General features: G+C 43.5%; 1 protein-coding gene across 1 annotated transcript; it reads left to right on the top strand.

The window, feature by feature from the left end:
* The first annotated feature begins 485 nt into the window (after window positions 1–485).
* LOC129854216 (calretinin-like) lies at window positions 486–16,792 on the top strand. Its single transcript, XM_055921014.1, has 11 exons — window positions 486–718; window positions 5,548–5,624; window positions 5,938–6,027; window positions 8,049–8,129; window positions 9,075–9,131; window positions 9,297–9,374; window positions 9,473–9,528; window positions 9,636–9,675; window positions 12,861–12,914; window positions 14,987–15,058; window positions 16,119–16,792. Exons 1-11 carry the CDS (start codon window positions 625–627, stop codon window positions 16,233–16,235), a joined length of 816 nt encoding a protein of 271 aa, XP_055776989.1. The 5' UTR covers window positions 486–624; the 3' UTR covers window positions 16,236–16,792.
* Window positions 16,793–23,660: the final 6,868 nt, after the last annotated feature.

Below are 23,660 nucleotides of genomic sequence, written 5' to 3'. Positions count from 1 at the left end.
AGTACAGTCTATTTTCAAAGTGATACTTGATACCTACAGTAAGATAAATAGTGAGGCATTTGGTAGAGCAGAGAGATAGATGCTGGAGTGACTCTGATACCCAAAATACTCCTTACTGGAGTATGTGCACACACACACACACACACACACACACACACACACACACACACACACACACTTAGTTGGATTACTCCTGTCTTCCTGAGGTGTTGGCCTGTTTGATGGAACAGACTATGTGATGGAATGCTTTGATGTAATTTTTGGCTCATGAGTGCAAGTATATGGGGTCTTTCTCTATATGATTCTATTTCCATAATTCCAATCAACACAGAGAACTGCCTCCAGAGCGAGGAGCCTGCATGGACAGTGCCATTGAGCATCCCTCATCCCTCTGAGAGGAGTGACTGAGAACCGATCAGCCTGTCACACTCCATGCAGGATCAGAGCCGCTGCGCCCCCGTTCTGTCAGCCGGAGAAGTGCATGCACCGCGGGTGGGTTTAAAAGCCCCGGCTGAGCGCGAGCTGCTGACAGTTTAGAGAGACTTAAGATCCGACTAGGACAAAGTTAACTCGGGATTTCCACGTGCTCCAGGAAGAAGGAAAATAAGCAGTAGCGACTGAACGATGGCAACTCAAGCACAGCAGCCACCTCATCTCCACCTGGCAGAGCTGACCGCAACGCAGTTTCTTGACATCTGGAAACATTTCGATGCAGACGGTCAGTACTGCGGCCAGGGGGTTAAACTTGGGCAGGACTGTATTATGAGCATATCATAGGAGTAGGCTGGTTGTAAATTCAGAATGGTTGGATAGTTGTTAAATTGATAGACTGGTGCTTGGTGGAACAGAGGAAGTGAGCAGATGTGATAGATGAGGGTAGAGAGTCATGTGTGTTGTACTGCGGGACAGAGGAAGTGAGCAGATGTGATAGATGAGGGTAGAGAGTCATGTGTGTTGTACTGCGGGACAGAGGAAGTGAGCAGATGTGATAGACGAGGGCAGGAAGTCCTGTGTGTTGTGCTGCGGGACAGGAGCATATGGGTTGTTATTTGGACAGAGTCTTGGGACTCTTGGCAGCGATTGTCAGTCAGAGTGTGTCCTGTGCGTTGTTCCGTGATCATGCACTTCTGGAAAGATTTGTAACTTTACACTTGTTTATTAACTTTAATTACCAAATTAGCATATTGAAGTTGTATAAAGGGGCATTTGTGGGGTTTGTAGATATTTGTTGCAGAACTGTGGGATAAGGAAACATTTTAAAGTAGAAAAGCATTTTCAAATAGTTCAGTTTGTGCATTTTTCCCACACGAGCATTATATGAGATTTCAGTCTACACGTAGGCTACATATAATCCCCAATAACCATGTTTGTTAATCATCATTTTCTTTTAGTTCCTAAATTACGCCTCAGTAAGAACCGCGCAAAGCTATGGAACAGAAGAGCGCTGCTTTGGACCACATTTGTGTCACTATTTTCTGTGCGTAAAACACTACAGTCTAATACAGCATTACATTCTTTGAGCTTGAACATGCGTTCTTGCGTGATCATTTATTATATTATGTGGTGACGTGTGTGTATTACGTAGTGGCTGTTTTTAACGCTGTTTGTTCGCTGTGAATTATATATGTTTCTTGCTTGTAGCGACCCCCACGAGGCAACCGGATCCGCGCGTCTCCTATGAATGAATTTACAGTAGCCTATGTCATCACCGGGGCTTCTGCCAGGCGCGCGTGTATTGAGTGGAGATGGAGAGAGAGTAGGGGGAAAGGGGGATAGGAGAAGGGGGAGCAGTGTGTGAAGAAGATGAGGAGAGAGGACAGAGAGGAGGGAAACGTGGAAGTGGGGAAAAGGAGAGCGATGGAATGAATATAGGGAATAGCCATTTAGCCTTTACAGTCATTGGGGGAAGGATGGGGGGGGGGGGGGGGGTAGTGCAGCTCGAAGGCCCAGTCGCGGGTATTGTGTGCGTCACTGTGCGCTAGAGCTGGTCTCCGCTACACAGCACTCAAAGGTGATCATGAAAGGTTATAAACAGTGATATTATAACAGCTATACGAATTGCTAAATCCCATGACCCCCAGTATCTCTCATTTACGTCTTTGGATTTAAATATATTGCATTGTATAGCACTGGGTTCTCTTTTTTTAATCCATCCAGGCATTAATTTCTCCACTGCGCAAAGCATGTTGAATCCTTCTCCCCTATCCCATGGTGGTCCCTTAGGGCCGTTGGAGACGTTCTGCTTGGCAGCAAAACGCTGGACTAGGCCCGTTTAGACTTACTGAGGGCTCTACTAAACAAGCCCTGTTGAAGTGTGTAAAGATGTGTCAAAAAGTCTGTGACATTGTGCAGGCTTGACATGTTAATGCCCCATAGCGCTCACTCTGAGCTCTGCAGCCTCTCACCTAGAGCGTGTAAACAGTCACACCTGAGCAAGCGCAGGGATTCTCCTAGCCGCTCAAGCACTCCACTGCCCCAGCCGAGGGTTAAATCCGCCCACCGGGTCAACTAAGCCATACCCATCCCTGGCGTGCACTGGGCTGGAATGGACCTAGAAGTAGTGGAGCCAGGGATGAGGAATGAGTGCAATTACACACACACACACACACACACACACACACACACACACACACACACACACACACACACACACACACACACACACACACACACACACACACACACACACTCTCTCATTCCACAAATTATAGTTGTGGAATATAAAAATAGGTCTCACTGTTCGCTGTAAATACATTAATGCATTTAAGGTTTTTCAGAGATGTCGTGCCAGTGATCCATCTGTGAGAGGCAGAGGTGGTTAACAGAAACATATTGGGCGCCAAGCAGGTTTGTGTCGGTCTGTCAAGTCGAATCCGTGTGCCAATCTGTGTCCATAGTCTCATACATGATAAAGCGAGACTAGAGCTGGGGTAGTGGAGCATGCTTTTCAAGAATCATAGATTTGATTTTTGGGTCAATGTCAACGATGCGTTTCAGACTTAAAACTTTAGATGTTTGACTCTTAGAACAGGACTTGTATGGTGTGTGTGTGTTATGGTTTGTGCAGAATGTGTCTGTGTGTGGACTGGAGAATAGGCCTATGATATTTGGGAAGCGCATGCATTATTCCACTCATCACATCAAATATTATTCCATGCAAGGAAACAAGATCTATGTCTAACATAACTGGAAAATGTATGAACAGGGTCAAGCCTTTTGGGGCCCTATATGAGATTTGGTTGGGGGGCCTGCCACCTATCTAGCAACATATTTGAGTGGCTCCCCACTTGACCACGGAGATATTTATTTATTTTTTAAAGTTAATTTCCTGTAATTCTACACATTTTGCACTGGGGCATAGAGAAAATGTTGCAGTTTTAAAGCAAGTTTTCTGCAATTCTGCACATTTTTCCTTGGGGCATAGAGAAAATGTTGCAGTTTTAAAGCAAGTTTTCTGCAATTCTACACATTTTTCCATAGGGCGTAACAAACCTATCGTAAACGTCTAACATAATTTCATGCAATGCTATTCGTAAGTGAGAGTGGCAAACAAAATTAATTGGGGCCCCCTAGAGGACAGGGCCACTGCGCACGTGCCCTTCGTTCCCGTTCGGTAATTTGGTCATTATTACTACAAATTTATATAGCAGAGTAGACCAATTTACCAAACTAAAAATGCGTAGCTTCGTGGGCTAATTGAGTGCTGTCAGTGACTGACATAACAAGAGGAAAACTGCTATGCACAACCACATTTCGAAATTGCGCTTTGTGTATTCTACTGTTCTAACTCTCAACTGAGTGACTCTCTCTACTATAGTCCCATTGATGTAGATCGGGGCATGTTCCCTCCTCTGCTTCCTGAAATCAACAGTCAACTCATTTGTTTTGCTGACAATGAGGGAGAGGTTGTTGTCATGATGTCACCACAATGCCAGTTCACTCACTGCCTCCCTATAAGTGGACTGGTCGTTGTTGGTTATCAGGCCTACAACCGTGGTGTCATCAGCAAACTTGCTGTACACCATGCGTAGTCAGTCACATGCCTGTCATGTTTGTGAATGTCGCTACAGAAGATCTAGTGCCCCAATAAACATCTACCTGACCCCCCACTGTCAATCCCAAAGGCACAAAGCAATTCCACTGTGAATATGTTGCTGATGCTCTCTGAGCTGCAGGCGATTCCTGTTTTTAAATACCGTTCTGCAGCAGCATTACCAGAGAATTTCCACACTTCCCATTCGTAAATGCCATGCTGATCCGCCTAAAGGCTCCAGATGCGGGCAGTGCTTTGGTCATGTGACTAATGCAGAACCCCCACCTTCTCCCAACACTGAGCTAAACTACAAGGATGTTAGAGATGGTCCTTTCTTCTACATCTCTCTCTCTCTCTCTCTATCTCTATCTCTGTTTCTCCTTCTCTATCTGCCTGTAGGGTGTGTGATGTGTGTGTGTGATGTGTGTTTCTCCCGTGTGTGTTTGATGGCCTCTGAGTGTTTCTCTCATTTCCCCAATGGGGGAACGCAGAGAGCACAGACCTGGGGGAACTCACACAGCACAGACCTGGGGGAACTCGCACAGCATATACTGTTAGAGATCTGATCAGCCAAGACAATTATGAACTTGTTATATTCTCAATCAGCCTTAAATATCTACAGCATGTGGATTGCCCCTACAGTGTGCGCACGCGCACACACACACACGCACACACAGACACACACTTATCAAGTTCTCCTTTCAATGATTTTCTTCCCCGTGTGGGTCAGCTATCATTTTATTCCTATGGTGCTATGACACAATAAGTCACATTAAGCCCCTGCCCTTTCAAATCCTTCCCTCCGACCTAGCCTCCCTTTCTCTCCTCCTCCCTTTCTCTCCTCCTCCCTGTATCTCATCCCCATCAGATACTGGGCCGGATGGTTTTGCTGGGATATCAGACTAATCCTAGTAAAGGCCAGGGAGCTGAGCAGTGTGTGTGCGTGTGTGTTGGATATACTGTATATATGTGACTCAATGTTATGTTACTGTACTCCTGTGGGAGTCGTGTTGGCCAGATGGGCAATATCGTGTGACTGTAGCATTAGGCTAGATAATGAGAGTGTTTTTGTCAGCAGGTTTCCATATTGTTTAGAGTATGCAAACAGTCACACTCTCTGGACTCCTTGTGGACTCGTTGTTCTGGACTTTCATTGAGGTACTTGTTGAGCAAAGGGCTTAAAAAATGCCTATATTGAACCCTGTTTTTTTTACAGTAATGGAACACACACTACATACCAGGGTTCTATTTCAATTCACATTTGGTGATATACCGAGCATCTTATCCCCTCACCTCCTTCTCAACTGTATTGGAGAAGAAGGTCCAAGGTCCCTCCCCTGACTTTTTTCTCCAATGGGATTTGCGAAGGAGGTGAGGAGAGAGGATGCAAGGAATCAAGGAAAGATTAATTAAGACATAATTAACTATTATGTTTTCCACAGGTTCAAAGGTCAATGTAATCTCAATCTCACTGATCCCAGGAATGACCTTTAACCCTTGGGTATGTTCTACAGGAAATGGCTACATCGAGGGAAAGGAGCTGGAGAGCTTCTTCCGGCAGCTAGAGACTGCGCGGAGAGGAACAGGCGTGGTGAGTGGGTTTGAATACTTTGAAAATGCACCGTTCTTTCCTTCCTGCCCTAAAGCGAGTGACTGACTCCATCCTAGTCGAGGCAACCTTAAACATTGTATTTAAATGATAAAATTGTCCACTTTACTTGACTGTCATCTTCCACAGTGTATTCAGACTTCTAGATAGGCTGATAGACTGGATAATGACAATTTGATATAATATGCTGTAACAACTCATCATCACAGAGAGTCGTTAGGTAGGAAGTCTCTGTTTTATCTGTTTTTGATTTATTCTGTGTGTGTTTGTGTGTGTGTGTGTTTGTCTATTCAAGGATCCCACACATGCTGCGTTTAGAGAGAAAATGAAGGAGTTCATGATGAAATTTGACAAGAATGCAGACGGAAGAATCGAGATGTCAGAAGTAAGACTCATACTGTACACAAGCACATTCAAACTCCTCTGTTGAAATGTCTACTTACTTTTTATGTTTTCCTCTGATGCTACAGTTGAAGTCGGAAGTTTACATACACCTTAGCCAAATACATTTAAACTCAGTTTTTCACAATTCCGGACATTTAATCAGAGTAAAAATTCCCTGTCTTAGGTCAGTTATTATCACCACTTTATTTTAAGAATGTGAAATGTCAGAATAATAGTAGAGAGAATGATTTATTTGTCACGCCCTGACCATAGAGAGACTTTTTTATTCTCTATTTTGGTTAGGTCGGGGTGTGACTAGGGGGGGGGTGTTCCTGTCTAGGTGTTTTTTTTCTATGTTGGCCTGTTATGGTTCCCAATCAGAGGCAGCTGTTTATCATTGTCTCTGATTGGGGATCATATTTAGGCAGCCATTTCCCCACTGTGTTTTGTGGGATCTTGTTTTTGTGTTGTTGCCTGTGTAACAGTATAACTTTAGTCCGTCCCCTCGCCCCGACCCGGGCGCGAACCAGGGACCCTCTGCACACATCAACAACAGTCACCCACGAAGCATCGTTACCCATCGTTCCACAAAAGCCGCGGCTCTTGCAAAGCAAAGGGAACCACTACTTCAAGGTCTCAGAGCAAGTGACGTCACCGATTGAAAGGCTATTAGCGCGCACCACCACTAACTAGCTAGCCATTTCACATCCGTTACACCTGTGTGCACTACAGAACGTCACATTTCGTGTATTCTTTATAGTTTTTTTGTGCAGTTCACTTAAATAAAAAGATGTCGAACCGATTTCACGCTGCACTTTGGTCTGAGTATGCTTACAATGACGATCGTGACATTATTTCAGCTTTTATTTCTTTCATCACATTCCCAGTGGGTCAGAAGTTTACATACACTCAAATAGTATTTGGTAGCATTGCCTTTAAATTGTTTAACTTGGGTCTAATGTTTCTGGTAGCCTTCCATAAGCTTCCCACAATAAGTTGGGGGAATTTTGGCACATTCCTCCTGACAGAGCTGGTGTAACTGAGTCAGGTTTGTAGCCCTCCTTGCTCGCACATGCTTCATCAGACCATAGGACTTTTCTCCAAAAAGTACGATCTTTGTCCCCATGTGCAGTTGCAAACCGTAGTCTGGCTTTGTTATGGCGGTTTTGGAGCAGTGGCTTCTTCCTTGCTGAGCGGCCTTTCAGGTTATGTCGATATAGGACTAATTTTACTGTGGATATAGATACTTTTGAACCCGTTTCCTCCAGCATCTTCACAAGGTAATTTGCTGTTGTTCTGGGATTGATTTGCGCTTTTTGCACCAAAGTACGTTCATCTCCAGGACACAGAACCTATCTCCTTCCTGAGCGGTATGATGGCTGCGTGGTCCCATGGTGTTTATACTTGCGTACTATTGTTTGTACAGATGAACGTGGTACCTTCAGGCGTTTGGAAATTGCTCCCAAGGATGAACCAGACTTGTGGAGGTCGACAATTATTTTTCTGAGGTCTTGGCTGATTTCTTTTGATTTTCCCATGATGTCAAGCAAAGAGGCACTGAGTTTGAAGGTAGGCCTTGAAATACATCCACAGGTACACCTCAAATTGGCTCAAATTATCACCTCAAATTGGCTCAAATTGGCTCAAAAAGGCACAGTCAACTTAGTGCATGTAATCTTCTGACCCGCTGGAATTGTGATACGGTGAATTATAAGTGAAATAATCTGTCTGTAAACAATTGTTGGAAAAATTACTTGTGTCATGCACAAAGTAGATGTCCTAACCAACTTGCCAATACTATAGTTTGTTAACAAGGCATTTGTGGAGTGGTTGAAAAACAAGTTTTAATGACTCCATCCTAAGTGTATGTAAACTTCCGACTTCAACTGTATATCTGCATATATGTTCTTTGTTTTGTCCACAGTGTTGTTGTTGAAATCCGCTTTAATATTGAGTTAGTAGCCAAGTGTACTAATCCTCTCTCTATATATTTTCTCTCTCTCTCTCCCTTTCTCTCTCCAGTTAGCTCAGATTCTGCCCACAGAGGAGAATTTCCTGCTTTGTTTCAGAACATTTGTGGGATCCAGTGCAGAATTCATGGCGGTAAGTTGTGTCTGTCTGTCTGTCTGTCTGTCTGTCTGTCTGTCTGTCTGTCTGTCTGTCTGTGTCTTTGTGTGTGTGTGTCTGTCTGTCTGTGTCTTTGTGTGTGTGTGTGTGTGTGTGTGTGTGTGTGTGTGTGTGTGTGTGTGTGTGTGTGTGTGTGTGTGTGTGTGTGCGTGTGCGTGCGCGTGCGTGTGTGTGTGTGTAAGCCCACTGCACTGTACAGTATTTCAATCACTAAAGATGGCTCCTGCTATCATTGCTCTCTGCTACAGATAACTTTTTGGTGTTTTGCTAAGTCTGATCACTTCGTCCCATACACAAAAACCAACACAAAAACACATCCATCCACATACACAGAATCAATCCCAAGAGAGCTTAGAAATATCAGGGAAACAGGCATCTCCTTGTGTAAAGCATTTTATATGTAGAAATAACTAGAGAGAGAAAGAGAGATAGGGGGGGGGGGGTTCCTTTTAACTGTTCTCTACTGGTGGAGACACGCAAAATAAGGAGAAGGGAGGATAGACAGAAGGACGGAGTTTTGCAGTGGTCCAGTGTGCTGGCTACCCCGTGTTAAAAGTGGAGGGGTGGGGGGAGGGGAACACAGGAGCTATTCTCAGACTCCCATACATTATGGATGGGTTGCAGGCTTACTGCAGGAGAGTGGGGGGAGGGGTGATGTGGTTTGGGCATACATCTTTGATAAGGTTCCGCTCTAGACATGGGACAGCTGGTAGATTAAAACACAAATTATATACTTTTCTGTCTCACTCTCATCCTCTTCAATCTCCGTCTGGCTACATTCTCTCTACCGATTATAGCATTATGACTCTTCCACTTGTTGTTAAAGTAAAGAGGGTTTTAAGGCTTTAGAGTTCTTAATCTCTGTGTTTAAATGCATGTGTACTGTGTTGTAATGAAATGTTAAAAATCCTCTGTCTACAGGCATGGCGAAGGTATGACACTGATCGCAGTGGATACATCGAAGCCAATGAACTGAAGGTAAACAAATGTGTCAAGCTTTTAAACATTCATAACCTTCATTAGTCAATTTCCAAGGACTTGTGCTTGTTGTCAGAGGAGGACCCCTGAGCGCTCATCTTTAAACTTACATTTTGGGTCATTGAGCCAGTTACCAGTGGGGTAACGAGGATCTGTCTTCCTCAGGGTTTCCTGTCAGATCTTCTGAAGAAGGCCAACAGACACTACGATGACAAGAAACTCAACGAATACACACAGACAATCGTGAGTGTGACACACATACTGTACATGCGTACACAAACACACAGGTTTAACACCGTGTAGTAATGTTACGCCACTCACTGTTGTATTTCACTCTCCAGCTGAGGATGTTTGATCTGAACGGTGATGGGAAACTGGGCCTGTCTGAAATGGCCAGGTGAGTGTATGTGTGTCTTGTTCACTGAGAGACTCTCTGTGTTATACTTGAATCCATTTTGAAGTAAAGAATCTGAATGTGAACGATTTTCTTTTATCTCATTTAAGGCTGCTGCCAGTTCAGGAAAATTTCTTGCTCAAGTTCGAGGTGAGACCTGACCCACACACCCCACCCCCACACCCCACCCCACACACAAAATCCTTTAGGAAGTGGGGCAACGTATTCATTTGTGAAAGAGTCGGTCACTATGTGAATTAAAGCAGTCTTAACAATAACCCTAAGGTAAAGGTCATACAATACGTATGTCGGCAGATCTATGGTACAATTCAGCTTTATTGCATTCACTTTAAGAGGATTAAACTGTTTATCACAGGAGACATTTACTGAGTCTGCACCTGGCTAGACTATCACATCGACACCCTTAAAAGTCCTTGCAACACTCTTTCACACGCACTCAAGCACGCACGCACGCACGCACGCACGCACGCACGCACGCACGCACACACACACACACACACACACACACACACACACACACACTGCAGGCTCGTTAATGAAACCAGTTAGACTCCAGTTTGTGAGGAACAGATGCAGGCATTCCCAGGGTGCTGCAGGTCAAAATTGGGAGGTGTTCCTAATGTTTGGTATACTCAGTGTATACAGTTGAAGTCAGAAGTTTACATACATCTTAGCCAAATACATTTAAACTCAGTTTTTCACAATTCCTGACATTTAATCCGAGTCAAAATTCCCTGTCTTAGGTCAGTTAGGATCACCACTTTATTTTAAGAATGTGAAATGTCAGTATAATAGTAGAGAGAATGATTAATTTCAGCTTTTATTTATTTCATCACATTCCCAGTGGGTCAGAAGTTTACATACACTCAATAAGTATTTGGTAGCATTGCCTTTAAATTGTTTAACTTGGGTCAAACGTTTCGGGTAGCCTTCCACAAGCTTCCTACAATAAGTTGGGTGAATGTTGGCCCATTCCTCCTGACAGAGCTGGTGTAACTGAGTCAGGTTTGTAGGCCTCCTTGCTCGCACACGCTTTTTCAGTTCTGCCCACGAATGTTCTATGGGATTGAGGTCAGGGCTTTGTGATGACCACTCCAATACCTTGACTTTGTTGTCCTTAAGCCATTTTGCCACAACTTTGGAAATATGCTTGGGGTCATTGTCCATTTGGAAGACCCATTTGCAACCAAGCTTTAACTTCCTGACTGATGTCTTGAGATGTGGCTTCAAAATATCCACATCATTTTCCTGCCTCATGATGCCATCTATTTTGTGAAGTGCACCAGTCTCTCCTGCAGCAAAGCACCCCACAACATGATGCTGCCACCCCCGTACTTCACGGTTGGGATGGTGTTCTTCGGCTTGCAAGCCTCCCCCTTTTTCCTCCAAACATAACGATGGTCATTATGGCCAAACAGTTATTTTTTTGTTTCATCAGACCAGAGGACATTTCTCCAAAAAGTACCATCTTTGTCCCCATGTGCAGTTGCAAACCGTAGTCTGGCTTTTTTATGGCGGTTTTGGAGCAGTGGCAATATAGGACTCGTTTTACTGTAGATATAGATACTTTGTACCTGTTTCCTCCAGCATCTTCACAAGGTCATTTGCTGTGGTTCTGGGATTGATTTGCAACTATATACAGTTGAAGTCGGAAGTTTACATAAACTTAGGTTGGAGTCATTAAAACTTGTTTTTCAACCACTCCACAAATTTCTTGTTAACAAACTATAGTTTTGGCAAGTCGGTTAGGACATCTACTTTGTGTATAACACAAGTAATTTTTCCAACATTTGTTGACAGACAGATTATTTCACTTATAATTCACTGTATCACAATTCCAGTGGGTCAGAGGTTTACATACACAAAGTTGCCTGTGCCTTTAAACAGCTCGAAAATTCCAGAAAATTATGTCATGGCTTTAGAAGCTTCTGATTGGCTAATTGACATAATTTGAGCCAATTGGAGGTGTACCTCTGGATGTATTTCAAGGCCTACCTTCAAACGCAGTGGCTCTTTGCTTGACATTATGGGAAAATCAAAAGAAATCAGCCAAGACCTCAGAAAAAAATGGTAGACCTCCACAAGTCTGGTTCATCCTTGGGAGCAATTTCCAAACGCCTGAAGGTACCACGTTCATCTGTACAAACAATAGCACGCAAGTATAAACACCATGGGACCACGCAGCTGTCATACTGCTCAGGAATGAGACACCTTCTGTTACCTAGAGTTGAACGTACAGAACAACAGCAAAGGACCTTGGGAAGATGCTGGAGGAAACGGGTACAAAAGTATCTATATCCACAGTAAAACGAGTCCTATATCGACATAACCTGAAAGGCCGCTCATGCAAGGAAGAAGCCACTGCTCCAAAACCACCATATAAATGCCAGATTACGGTTTGCAACTGCGCATGGAGACAAAGATCGTACTTTTTGGAGAAATGTCCTATGGTCTGATGAAACAAAAATAGAACTGTTTGGCCATAATGACCATCATTACGTTTGGAGGAAAAAGGGGGAGGCCTGCAAGCCGAAGAACACCATCCCCACCGTGAAGCACGGGGGTGGCAGCATCATGTTGTGGGGGTGCTTTGCTGCAGGAGGGACTGGTGCACTTCAAAAAATAGATGGCATCATGAGGCAGGAAAATTTTGTGGATATATTGAAGCAACATCTCAAGACATCAATCAGGAAGTTAAAACTTGGTCACAAAAGAGTCTTCCAAATGGACAATGACCCCAAGCATACTTCCAAAGTTGTGGCAAAATGGCTTAAGGACAACAAAGTCAAAGTATTGGAGTGGCCATCTCAAAGCCCTGACTTCAATCCCATAGAAAATTTGTGGGCAGAACTGAAAAAAACGTGTGCGAGCAAGGAGGCCTACAAACCTGACTTAGTTACACCAGCTCTGTCAGGAGGATTGGGCCAAAATTCACCCAACTTATTGTGGGAAGCTTGTGGAAGGCTATCCGAAAAGTTTGACACAAGTTAAACAATTTAAAGGCAATGCTACCAAGAACTAATTGAGTGTATGTAAACTTCTGACCCACTGGGAATGTGATGAAATAAAAGCTGAAATAAATCATTCTCCCTACTATTATTCGGACATTTCACATTCTTAAAATATAGTGGTGATCCTAACTGACCTAAAACAGGGAATTTTTACTGTGCTTAAATGTCAGGAATTGTGAAAAACTGAGTTTAAATGTATTTGGCTGAGGTGTATGTAAACTTCAGACTTCAACTGTATATCATATACAATATACTGTATATGATATTTTTCCTTTCCCTTCCCTGTCTTTTCCGTCTCTCCAGGGATGCAAGCTTTCAGCAGAGCAGTTCAATGTAATCTTCACCTTCTATGACAAGGTAAATGAGCACAATAGACATATTTGCAGGGAGGGTGTGTAGTTGGGAGAGTGTGTGAGAGAGATTGCTTGTATCCCTGTCACTCAAGCTACTATCTCCATGCAAATGGTCTCTTGTACAGGTAAATACTCCAGAGACACACCTGCGTCTGTATCACTTATTTTGTTAGTGTTACCATAGTAACCTTCCCAGTAGCGGTGCGTGGGTAAAATCAGGGGGGAAGTCAATCCAGAAAAAAAGCCATATTACAACCTATGTTTTGTGATATCTGCAGTTTGCTCTATAACCTGTCAGTTCATATGCCTTGACACCGTGATATATAGGCCTAATGCCGAGACAATAAGAAGACACAGTGGCAGAATAAATTCAAACACACCTTTGTTTCATTACAAAACCGGAGAGCAACATCTGTCCAGTGAAGTCCACAGAACATATTGCATGTAACAGTTACATGACCTACAGCATGGTCAAGCAAGGTAATGTTTCCGACATTTTCAGACTACTAAACAACTATTGATTTAGAACACAGAGAGTTACTGTAAGTTACAAAGAAAATAGGAGCTGCCTCCACTATTCCGGCACAATTTCAACTTATACGTCATCTAATAACCTATTCTTAGTCTAATACAGTGACAACTAAAAGATACCAAAAACGATTTAGTCCAATCAACGTAAGCTAAATATGATGTGGCTACTGATTTATGTTACTGATTTATGTGTGCGCGTGTGTGTGTGTGTGTTTGTTTGTGTGCGTGTAAGTAGAAAAAACATGTTGACTCAACCTACTTGTAGAGAAATGCCAATGCCATCCTCCTCTTTCATGTTGCCTAAACGGTCTATGACTCTGTCATACAGTACACACTTTTATTTTTTGTTGTCCTAGGCTATCTTGCTAAAATACTTGCTCGCTAGCTTCCTTTCATACGCAACGATACACCAGGCCAGCTAGTTAACATCAGCATACTACACTCTTTGAAAAAAGGTGCTATCTAGAACCTAAAAGGGTTCTTCGGCTATCCCCATAAGAGAACCCTTTGAAGAACCATTTTTGGTTCCAGGTAGAACCTATTTGGTTCCTGGTAGAACCCTTTTGGGTTTCATGTAGAACCCTTTCCACAGAGGGTTCTACATAGAACCCAAAAGGGTTCTACCTGGAACCAAAAAGGGTTCTCCTGTGGGGACAGCCGAAGAACCCTTCTGGAACCCTTTTTTCTAAGAGCGTACATCTAGCTACGTGTTGAAATTCCATCCTATCAGGCCAGGGGCACAATGTATGAATTTATGGTTGGATCAGAATCGCTGTTATAGTCATTGGCCTGTGCAGAGAATTAAGTAAAACCACGAGTCCAAATCCCTAATTTATGAAAAGGTCGAACACAACGAGATGCAACAATTCAAGTTTCTTTCTGTCAATAATGACATTTGCCTTGTGATGTGATTGGTCTGAAGCAAATTCAAACTGGCTTCCATTGACACTTTTAATTTTGGTGCGCCAGGACCATTCACTGCTGAGCTCACTCAGTTTAGCTCAAAGCTGATTGAGTTTTATTTAATTAATTTTTTATTAAGGGAGGCCAAATGCTCGCTGGCTTCCCTTGAATTCAATGCTATGGGCGGCAATAATGTCATACTCTTTCTGACCAGAGACCATCAGATAGATACGCTACACATATTGAGACAGAGGGGAGCTGTTTGGTTTAGTCAGATGCTTTCTTCTTTGAGATACATTCTTTTCAGCCTCTTGCGAATTGAAGGAAATTTATGAAACACAGAGCGACAAAATATATAATTTTTTGGGGGAAGCCTGGCTTCCCTCGGCATCCATGAATACACGCCACTGAACCTTCCACAAAGAAAACAGTACAGTAGGAAAGACAGGTGTACAGTACAGGAGTCTCATACTAATGCCTTTGTAATGACTGAATTGGCAGTTGGTCTGTGAATGATTGATCTTGCCTGTGTATACTCTGAGTGGGAGGATATCTGAGTGTTTGATTGTTCTTTTACTGAGAATATGATATGAGATGCCCGGACCCTTTCTGCTGTTTCACTGTTTTTCACTGTTTCACTAGGATGGGAACGGTTACATCGATGAGCAGGAGCTGGACGCACTGCTGAAGGACCTCCATGACAAGAACAAAATGGTAAGGAACAAGAGACTTCACTTATTTACTGACTCATCTTTTGATTAGTTGATTGGTTTATTATGTCATACTGCACCTGAAGTGTTTACAAGATCAGAATGATTGGCAGAACATTGTGGTCTTGTACAGGTTATGGTCTTTTGAGTTTTTGTTGGATCAGGATGTGGTGTTGCATTGACTGTTAGGGCCATACCCAGCAAACAGGGGACGTCCTGAGGATATTTGGCGACTTTCCCATTAGGTCCCTTAAAGGTTTCTGCGTGACGTTATCCCACTGACGTTCTGAGAATGTTCTAGTTTCCTGAACGTCACTGAGGACCATGTCAGGACCTTTTTAGTACATTCTCAGGACTTTCATTTTACTAGTCCTCAGGACGTCGAATGATGTTCCCAAGGGAACATTCTCTGGTGGACCTTTTTATAGTTCCCGGCTTGACCTGGGGATATTTTTAGGATGTTCTTGGCACGTTGTGTCATGGTCCCCTGAAGGTCACCTGAACATTCTTGGGACGTTGTATCATGGTCCCCTGGAAGTTTTGTCTAGTCCCAGGTTTGTCCTGGGGATGTCCGCAAGGAGTTTTCTAACATGTTCTTGGGACGTTGTGTCATGAAATAAGTAAATCCCTGGCATTGCCAAAATACAAACAGCTGTGCCTGGATCAGTGGTTCACCAATCAGGGCCTTGGTAGTCTTGGCAACAGTAACAAGAGGTGATGTGTAGTGAAACTAGGGTGCGTGTGCCCAAGGTAGAGTTTTTTTGGGGGGAAGAAATGTTTCTTTGCGACTGGGAACTAGGCAAAATCCTTCATGGGACCATGACCCAACATCCCAAGAAAGTCCTAAAAAAAAGTCCTTCGGACGTCCCCGAGGCCAACTGGGAACTAGACAAAACCTCCAGGGGACCATGACACAAAGTCCTGACGACTTCAGGCGACCATTTCGTGAAGTCCTGGGGACGTTCTAATGACTCATGATTGTTTACAGGGTATACACCATAGTTAATGACATCATTGGTTGAGGCACTAGCACTCACGTCTGTTTCGCCCCCTGTTTGCTGTAGGAGTTGGACTCGACCGGTCTGGTGGGCTATAAGAAGAGCATCATGGCTCTGTCCGACGCGGGGAAGCTCTACCGCACCGAGCTGGAGATCGTCCTCTGCCGTGACTCCACACTGTGATCTTTCACCTATGACCCCTGACAACCCCCCACTGTCCCCCTCCTGGCATAACAGGTGCATGTATGACCCCCTCCTCCACTCCAATATCTGTAGAGTGGAAGTGAATGTCCACTTGAAGGCATAAGCAAGACCCTCAGCCCAACTGCCCGACTCTGTTTAACTACCTGTCCCTTACTATGCCCCACCTCACCTCCCCCCTTATCGCAGCGTGGCGCTACCTGATGATGTCATCAGCGTCTGCAGCTTTTTTTTACATGCAATTCTATAGTGAGTTAACCAATACATATGGAAATAATAGAAGGAATATATGATATGACTATTTATTTGAATGCATATACATTTTGCCTGAATGTCCTTTATACTGTACTCCCTTAGCCTACTCTTTGTTTTTTTTACAGTTTGCCTGTAAATCTCTCTCTTTCTATTTACCTCCAATCTCAATGCTCCCTCCCTCACTATTCGTTTCAGTCTGTTGCCTTGTTTTTGAATTGGGTTTAGGCTCGTACTGTTTTAGTGGAGAAATTATTGAGAGCATCAATAAATATAGTTGATGATCACTTATGTCTTAGCCTTACTCACAACCACAGGGCCAAACTGTCTCTATCCAAACCATGGGATCTCAGTCTGCTTAACTTCTATATTAGCCTATAAACCTCTATAAACGCCTCGTTAAGTCTGTTTCTATGAAGACTTTATCTTGGCCAAGCAAGGGAGGGCAATTTTTCTTTGCCAGCATAATGTGTTTCCTATGAAGATTACAGTTTCAATACAGATGTTGTGAGCAGGCGTGTTATCTTCCTGAGCACTCCACTCTCGCTATTCTAATCTTCTGTTGAAAGGCAGCTTGATGGAGCCTGCACACTCCATTTTTCATAGATGAGAACTTTCAGAGGTACTCAGCTGTCTCTATGGCACACTAGGAACACTGAGTGGGTCAATGAGTGAGATGAGTGACCGAGGGGAGGGATATAAGTGGAGTTAAACAGCCATTCTCCAGCACCTCCTGCTAGTAGACTAGTCCTACCATAACAGGCTAACACACCTTAGAGATCACAAATTAATTGAAAGTTTACTTACTGTATCACTACAAGAAAAACTCATGATGTTTTTTTGCCTCAGCAGCTCCATCAGAGCCTTTGAGCCTCACTACTTACACGCACATCCCGAATTTGCAGACAGAGCAATTTAGGGCACTCCAGTTGGTGGACACATTTCCCTGTGTAATATATATATATATTTGGGAATGTCCAGAGTCCTAAAAGACAATGACAAATATGCACCAGGCTTGTTTTTAGTCTTTAAAGGTTTAAAAGAACAACACCACACAACACAGTAATCATTACGTTGTTACACATTTATTTTAAATATATATTTTTGTGAAAACCTTCAGTTTCTTGGGTAATACTTCTCATTTTATGTATAATCTTTTGGAGCTGTCCACATTTAGTACCAAATGGAACAGTCTGACTTCCATCAATTAATCATCTGCACTTTCATCTTTAATTAAACTCACTCTAGTAAGCACAAAAAAACACCAAACCACGCACGCACGCACGCACGCACGCACGCACGCACGCACACACACACACACACACATATATATACACACACACACATATATATACACACACACACACACCACACACCACACACCACACACACACACACACACACACACACTACTTTGATCCCAAAGCAGCCAACTGCTGACAACAGTACAGGAGAAATGGCGTCCGCTCTGATTCCCTCCCCCATAATGGTTCCTCACTCAGAAAGAAAAAGGGAAGAGAGGGAAGTGAGAGATGGGGGAAAAGACAAGCTGCTAAGATTGGGGTCCATATTTAGCTATTCTCCCCTGAGTAGATTTGCTATTGCTTCAAACAAAAGGGATAGGTGCACACACACACACACACACACACACACACACACACACACACACACACACACACACACACACACACACACACACACACACACACACACACACACACACACACACACACACACACACACACACACGTGGAGAGCTGCATGCAGCTAAAAACAATATTAGGCACAAACAAACAGATGTTAATAACAGAAAACGTCCGATGCTCCTCTCTCTCAAACACACCAAAACAGCTTCAGCTGAGTCAGAGGATGAGGCAAGGTGGCAGCCTCGGTGCACAAACACTTTTAAGAGTTATCGCCACACCAAGTAGAAAAGTTGGGTCTTTTTAGAAATTAGTTTGGGCTTATAAAGTCTGCTGTCTTTTTGGTCCAGTACAGATACAGATACAGACACAGACATTGACATGCATGCATACACACATCACTGAGTGTTGTTGGACAGCTCTGCGGTGGCTGGATAAGGCAAACAGTTGTAAATCTTTTCAGGAATTTTCTCGGTGAGTAATGGACATAGCCGAAGCAGAGAGGGGAACAGATGCAGTCAAATCCCTGATGGGTTTTGGAACTCCGGCCTCTCCTGCTCAGCACAGTCCCAATGTGCCACTAATCCCTGATTTCTGAAATGGTGGCAAAAGAAAAAACACTCGTTGGATTTTCCCTCCATTGTTTCTGTTTCTAATCCATTTATTCGGCAGAGAAATTCATCTCCATCATTTCTGAAAAGGAGTGGGACTAAGAGAGACAAAGATACTAACACGCACACACACAAACACACACACACACACACACTCGGATGCATGATTTTTCACAACTGTCAGTACCAGTAGCAGTAATACGTTGTCTTTTGTTGCTTTGCTAATCTATTATTCTTTGGAGTCTTAAATGCTTGTCATTGGCTGTGTTATTCCTCTGTGAAAATACATGTATGTGTTTAAATCCCTCACTAGCAAAGATACACTGACAGAAACACACCCATAAAAATGTATATACTGTAGCCACAGTCTCTCAATCAACTCTCTTTGTCACACACAAGACTTCCTGCAAAAGAGTGTCCTACTCTCCCTGGCCCATTTCTGTGTTTGTGTGCAATATAGCTGTCCTTTGAGCATTAATTGCGATGCCACAACTTCTTATTTCCCGCAGTAGCGTATTTCCACAGCAACTTATTACAGTGTAATTAAACTGTCCTGAGTCTCTCCCTGGGAAACACAACCTGTGGCTGTGGAGGAACAATGGGGAACTGTTTGTCTGTGTGTGGGTGTGTGTGTGTCGGATGGGGGCAAAATATGATCTGTTATCGTTCCCTATAATTACCTTTCCCCTTTTTGACAGCTGAATTCCCTGCAAGCAATTGGCTTTGCATTGTTGTTTACTCAGTCATCAATGACTGACATTCAAAGATGTTATAAAATATGTTTATAACTCCCCATAAGTGAGTGTCACATTCTATTATAGAGCTCTAGAGTTAATTCTGCACCATGTTCTCTCACTACTATTCTACAAAACAGTGCAAGGGTCATCATCACAGAGAAAGAGAGAGGAATGAAGACACACAGATAGAGGGTGAGACAGTGACATACACAATCTCTCCATCTTCATCTCTCCTTCTCTTTATCCCCCCCAAATATACATGCACAGCTACACACACACATAGAGAGATACACGCACGCACACACATGCACGCACCCGCACATACACACAGATGTTAATAACAGAAAACGTCCGATGCTCCTCTCTCTCAAACACACCAAAACAGCTTCAGCTGAGTCAGAGGATGAGGCAAGGTTGCAGACAGAGACACACACACACACACACACACTGTGGGTTTTATGAAAGCCTGTCTGACATGGTGCTCAAGAAAACCTCTAATCAGGGGAGGCTTTCAAATGTCACTCAGCATTACAGTCAGTAACACTTCTCTCTAATCATTTCCTCCTGCTTCTATCCCCTCTCTCTGTCTCTGTCACTCCCCCTCCTCTGTCTCTTCATTTATTGTTTCTTCCTCTCTTCCTCTCATTTCCTCCTATTTCTCTGTCACTCTCTGTCCCTCCCTCTTCAATTCTTCTTTCTTCTCCCTCTCTCCATCCTGTCCTGTCATCAGCTTCTCCCCTGAGGAACTGCTACAGCAGACCTCCATTCCTGTAAGTACTGTGTCTTTCATCCCAGAGCAAATACACACAGCCACAACATGCTTCTAAGCAGTGGTGTAGAGTACTTAAGTAAAAATACTTTAAAGTACTACTTAAGTCGTTTTTTGGGGTATCTGTATTTTACTTTACTATTTATATTTTTGACTACTTTTACTTTTACTTCACTACAGTCCTAAAGAGAAGAATGTACTTTATACTTTATACATACATTTTCCCTGACACCCAAAGGTACTCGCTACAATTTGAATGCTTAGCAGGACTGGAAAATGGTCCAATTCCCGCAATTATCAACAGAACATCACTGGTCATTCCTATTGCCTCTGATCTGGTCGGACTCATATGCTTAGTTTGTAAATAATGCCTGAGTGTTGGCGCATGCCCCTGGCTATCCGTAAATTTAAAAAACAATAGGAAATGTTGCCGTCTGGTTTGCTTAATATTAGGAATTTGAAAAGATGTATACTTTTACTTTTGATCCTTAAGTATATTTACAACCAAATACTTTTGGACTTTTACTCAAGTAGAATTTTACAGGGTGTCACGACTTCCGCCGAAGTCGGTCCCTCTCCTTGTTTGGGCGGCGTTGGGCTGTCACGACTTCTACCGAAGGTAACTCCTCTCCCTGTTCGGGCGGCGCTCGTCGTCGCCGGTTTACTAGCCGCCACCGATCCCTTTTTCCTTTTCTGGTTGTTTTGTCTGTGTTCCTTTTCACACCTGGTTTCAATTGCGTTTATTTCTGTGTGTATATAGGGCACCTGTTACCTGCCTTATTTCGTGCGGGATTAAGCTTGTGGGTATTTTGCGCTCGTTTATCCTTGATGTTTCTTGTTCTCGTTATTACGCACGTGTAGTTTATTTTCGGAACTGAGTTTGTTCCTCCGTGCGTTTGGCACGAGTTTCTGTTTTGTTTTCACTATTTAGGCACTGTGATCTGTGGGACCTTATATAGACAGATCTGTGCCAATTTTGTATTGGTGGACTATGTATAATTAATTGTTATATTAAACACGCTTCTCAGTAATCCCTGCTCTCCTGCGCCTGACTCCTACACCTCTCACCGACACGCACGTTATCACATGGGCGGTCGACGTCACCGGCCTTGTAGCCATCGCCGATTCACTTTTAACTTTCCGTTTGTTTTGTCTTTGTTTTACACACCTGGTTTCAATCCCCTAATTACTTGTTCATTATTTAACCCTCTGTTCCCCTATGTTTGTTTAAATGTTTTTATGTAATACGGTCCGTTTATGTGGGCTCGCTTATTTTGTATCGTTTTTGTCTATTTTGAGAAAAATACATTTATTTATGCATATCTGCTGTCCTGCGCCTGACTCCTCTACACCAGCTACCCACAGACTACATTACACAGGGTGACTTTTACTTTTACTTGAGTCATTTTCTATTAACGTATTTTTACTTTTACTCAAGTATGACAATTGGGTACTTTTTCCACCACTGCTTCTATGTCTTTGATGTTACATGCATAAATACAATATGCAAAAATGAGCTTAAATCAAATCAAATTGTAGTGGTTGTGTAAACATATTTAGCAGATGTTATTGGGGGTGTAGCGAAATGCTTATGTTCCTAGCTCCAACAGCACAGTAATACCTAACAATACAAAACAGTATATGCAAATCAAAATATTTTAAATAAATTAGAACGAGCAATGCCAGAGTGCGGAATATAAATATATATGTATATGATGGTGTGTACATTACAGGTTGTAATGTAACAAAATAGGAAAAACGCCAAGGGGGATGAATACTTTTTCAAGGCACTGTAGAAGCTGTTTTTCTGTCTCTCGGTCCCAGCTTTGATGCACCTGTACTGTCTCTGCTTTCTGGATGGTAGTGAGCTGAACAGGCCGTTGCTTGGGTGGCTGCGGTCTTTGATAACCTTCTTGGCCTTCCTGTGACACCGGTGCTTCAGATATCCTGGAGAGCAGGCAGTGTGCCCTCGGTGATACGTTGGGCTGACCACACCACCCTCTGGAGAGCCCTGGGGTTGTGGACGGTGCAGTTGCCGTACCAGGTGGTGATACATCCCAATAGGATGCTCTCAATGGTGCATCTGTAGAAGAGTGTCTTAGGGGCCAATACGGATTTCTTCAGCCTCATGGGTGAACAGGGAGTACAGGAGGGGGCTGAGCACTCAACCTAGTGGGGCCCCTGTGTTGAGGATCAGTGGAAGTGTTGTTGCCACCTTCACCACCTGGGTTCGGCCCGTCAGGAAGTTCAGGACCCTGCTATACTGGGCGTGGTTCAGACCCAGGGACCCGAGCTTAGTGATGAGCTTGGAGGTCACAATGGTGTTGAAGGCTGAGCTGTAGTCAATGACCAGCATTCTTACATAGGTATTCCTCTTGTTCAGATGGGATAGGGCAGTGAAGATGCGATGGCGATGGTGTCACCTGTGGATCTGTTGGGGCAGTATGCAAATTGTAGTGGGTCTAGGGTGTCGGGTAAAGTGGAGGTGATATGATCCTTAACTAGCCTCTCAAAGCACTTCATGATGACAGAAGTGGGTGCTATGGGGCGATAGTCATTTAGTTCAGTTACCTTCGCTTTCTTGGGCACAGAAACAATGGTGGACATCTTGAAGCAAGTGGGGACAATAGACTGGGATAGGGAGAGATTGAATATGTCTAAACATTCCAGCCAGCTGCTCTGCACATGCTCTGAGGATGCGTTTAGGGATGCCGTCTGGGCCGGCAGCCTTACGAGGCTTAACACGCTTTAATGTCTTACGTCGACCACTGAGAACTAGAGCTCACAGTCCTTGTGTCGTCCTCGAAGCGGGCGAAGAAGGTGTTTAGCTTGTCTGGGAGCAAGGCGTCGGTGACGTGGCTGGTTTTCTCTTTATAATCTGTGATTGTCTGGAGTCCCTGACACATACTTCTCATGTCTGAGCCGAGACATATGTAATGTAAACAGAACAGTACAATTGTGCATAAATATTAATCATGCACGTACACATGACCACATGACACACACACACACACACACACACACACAGAGAGACACACAGAGACACACACACACTATTCTTGTGGCAGTGGAAGCTGTTGTCATGTGCCAGAAGGGGGATGTTTCATGGACTTCCAAGTTCTTTCTGTGGAGGTTCCTCAGCTGGTCCTTGGGGAATAGGATGTATGTATAATCAGAACATGCAGAAAAGAAATGCAGAAAGCATCAATGTGTACAGAGACTTACAGAAGACACATTGAGTAAATAGGCTACAGTCTATCTACTAATATATCAATGACATAAATGACATTTACATTGGACTGTGAATGGATCAGAGGTTACTCATTGTGAGGGCTGCTTCAGTTAGGCCTACTCTCTTTCAGGAATTGATACAGAACCATTCTCTGCACAACCTA

The sequence above is a fragment of the Salvelinus fontinalis genome, chromosome 4 (genome assembly GCF_029448725.1).
Source record: "Salvelinus fontinalis isolate EN_2023a chromosome 4, ASM2944872v1, whole genome shotgun sequence".
Taxonomy (NCBI): Eukaryota; Metazoa; Chordata; class Actinopteri; order Salmoniformes; family Salmonidae; genus Salvelinus; species Salvelinus fontinalis.
Note: the sequence above shows the minus strand (reverse complement) of the source record. Positions and strands in the feature narration are given on the sequence as shown.

Bases quoted from the DNA above. Each gene is read 5' to 3' on its own strand.
- LOC129854216 (XM_055921014.1), top strand. From the start codon at position 625: ATGGCAACTCAAGCACAGCAGCCACCTCATCTCCACCTGGCAGAGCTG. The intron at 8,130-9,074 runs GTAAGTTGTGTC...CTCTGTCTACAG, and splicing joins CCAGTGCAGAATTCATGGCG to GCATGGCGAAGGTATGACAC. The intron at 9,375-9,472 runs GTGAGTGTGACA...TTCACTCTCCAG, and splicing joins ACGAATACACACAGACAATC to CTGAGGATGTTTGATCTGAA.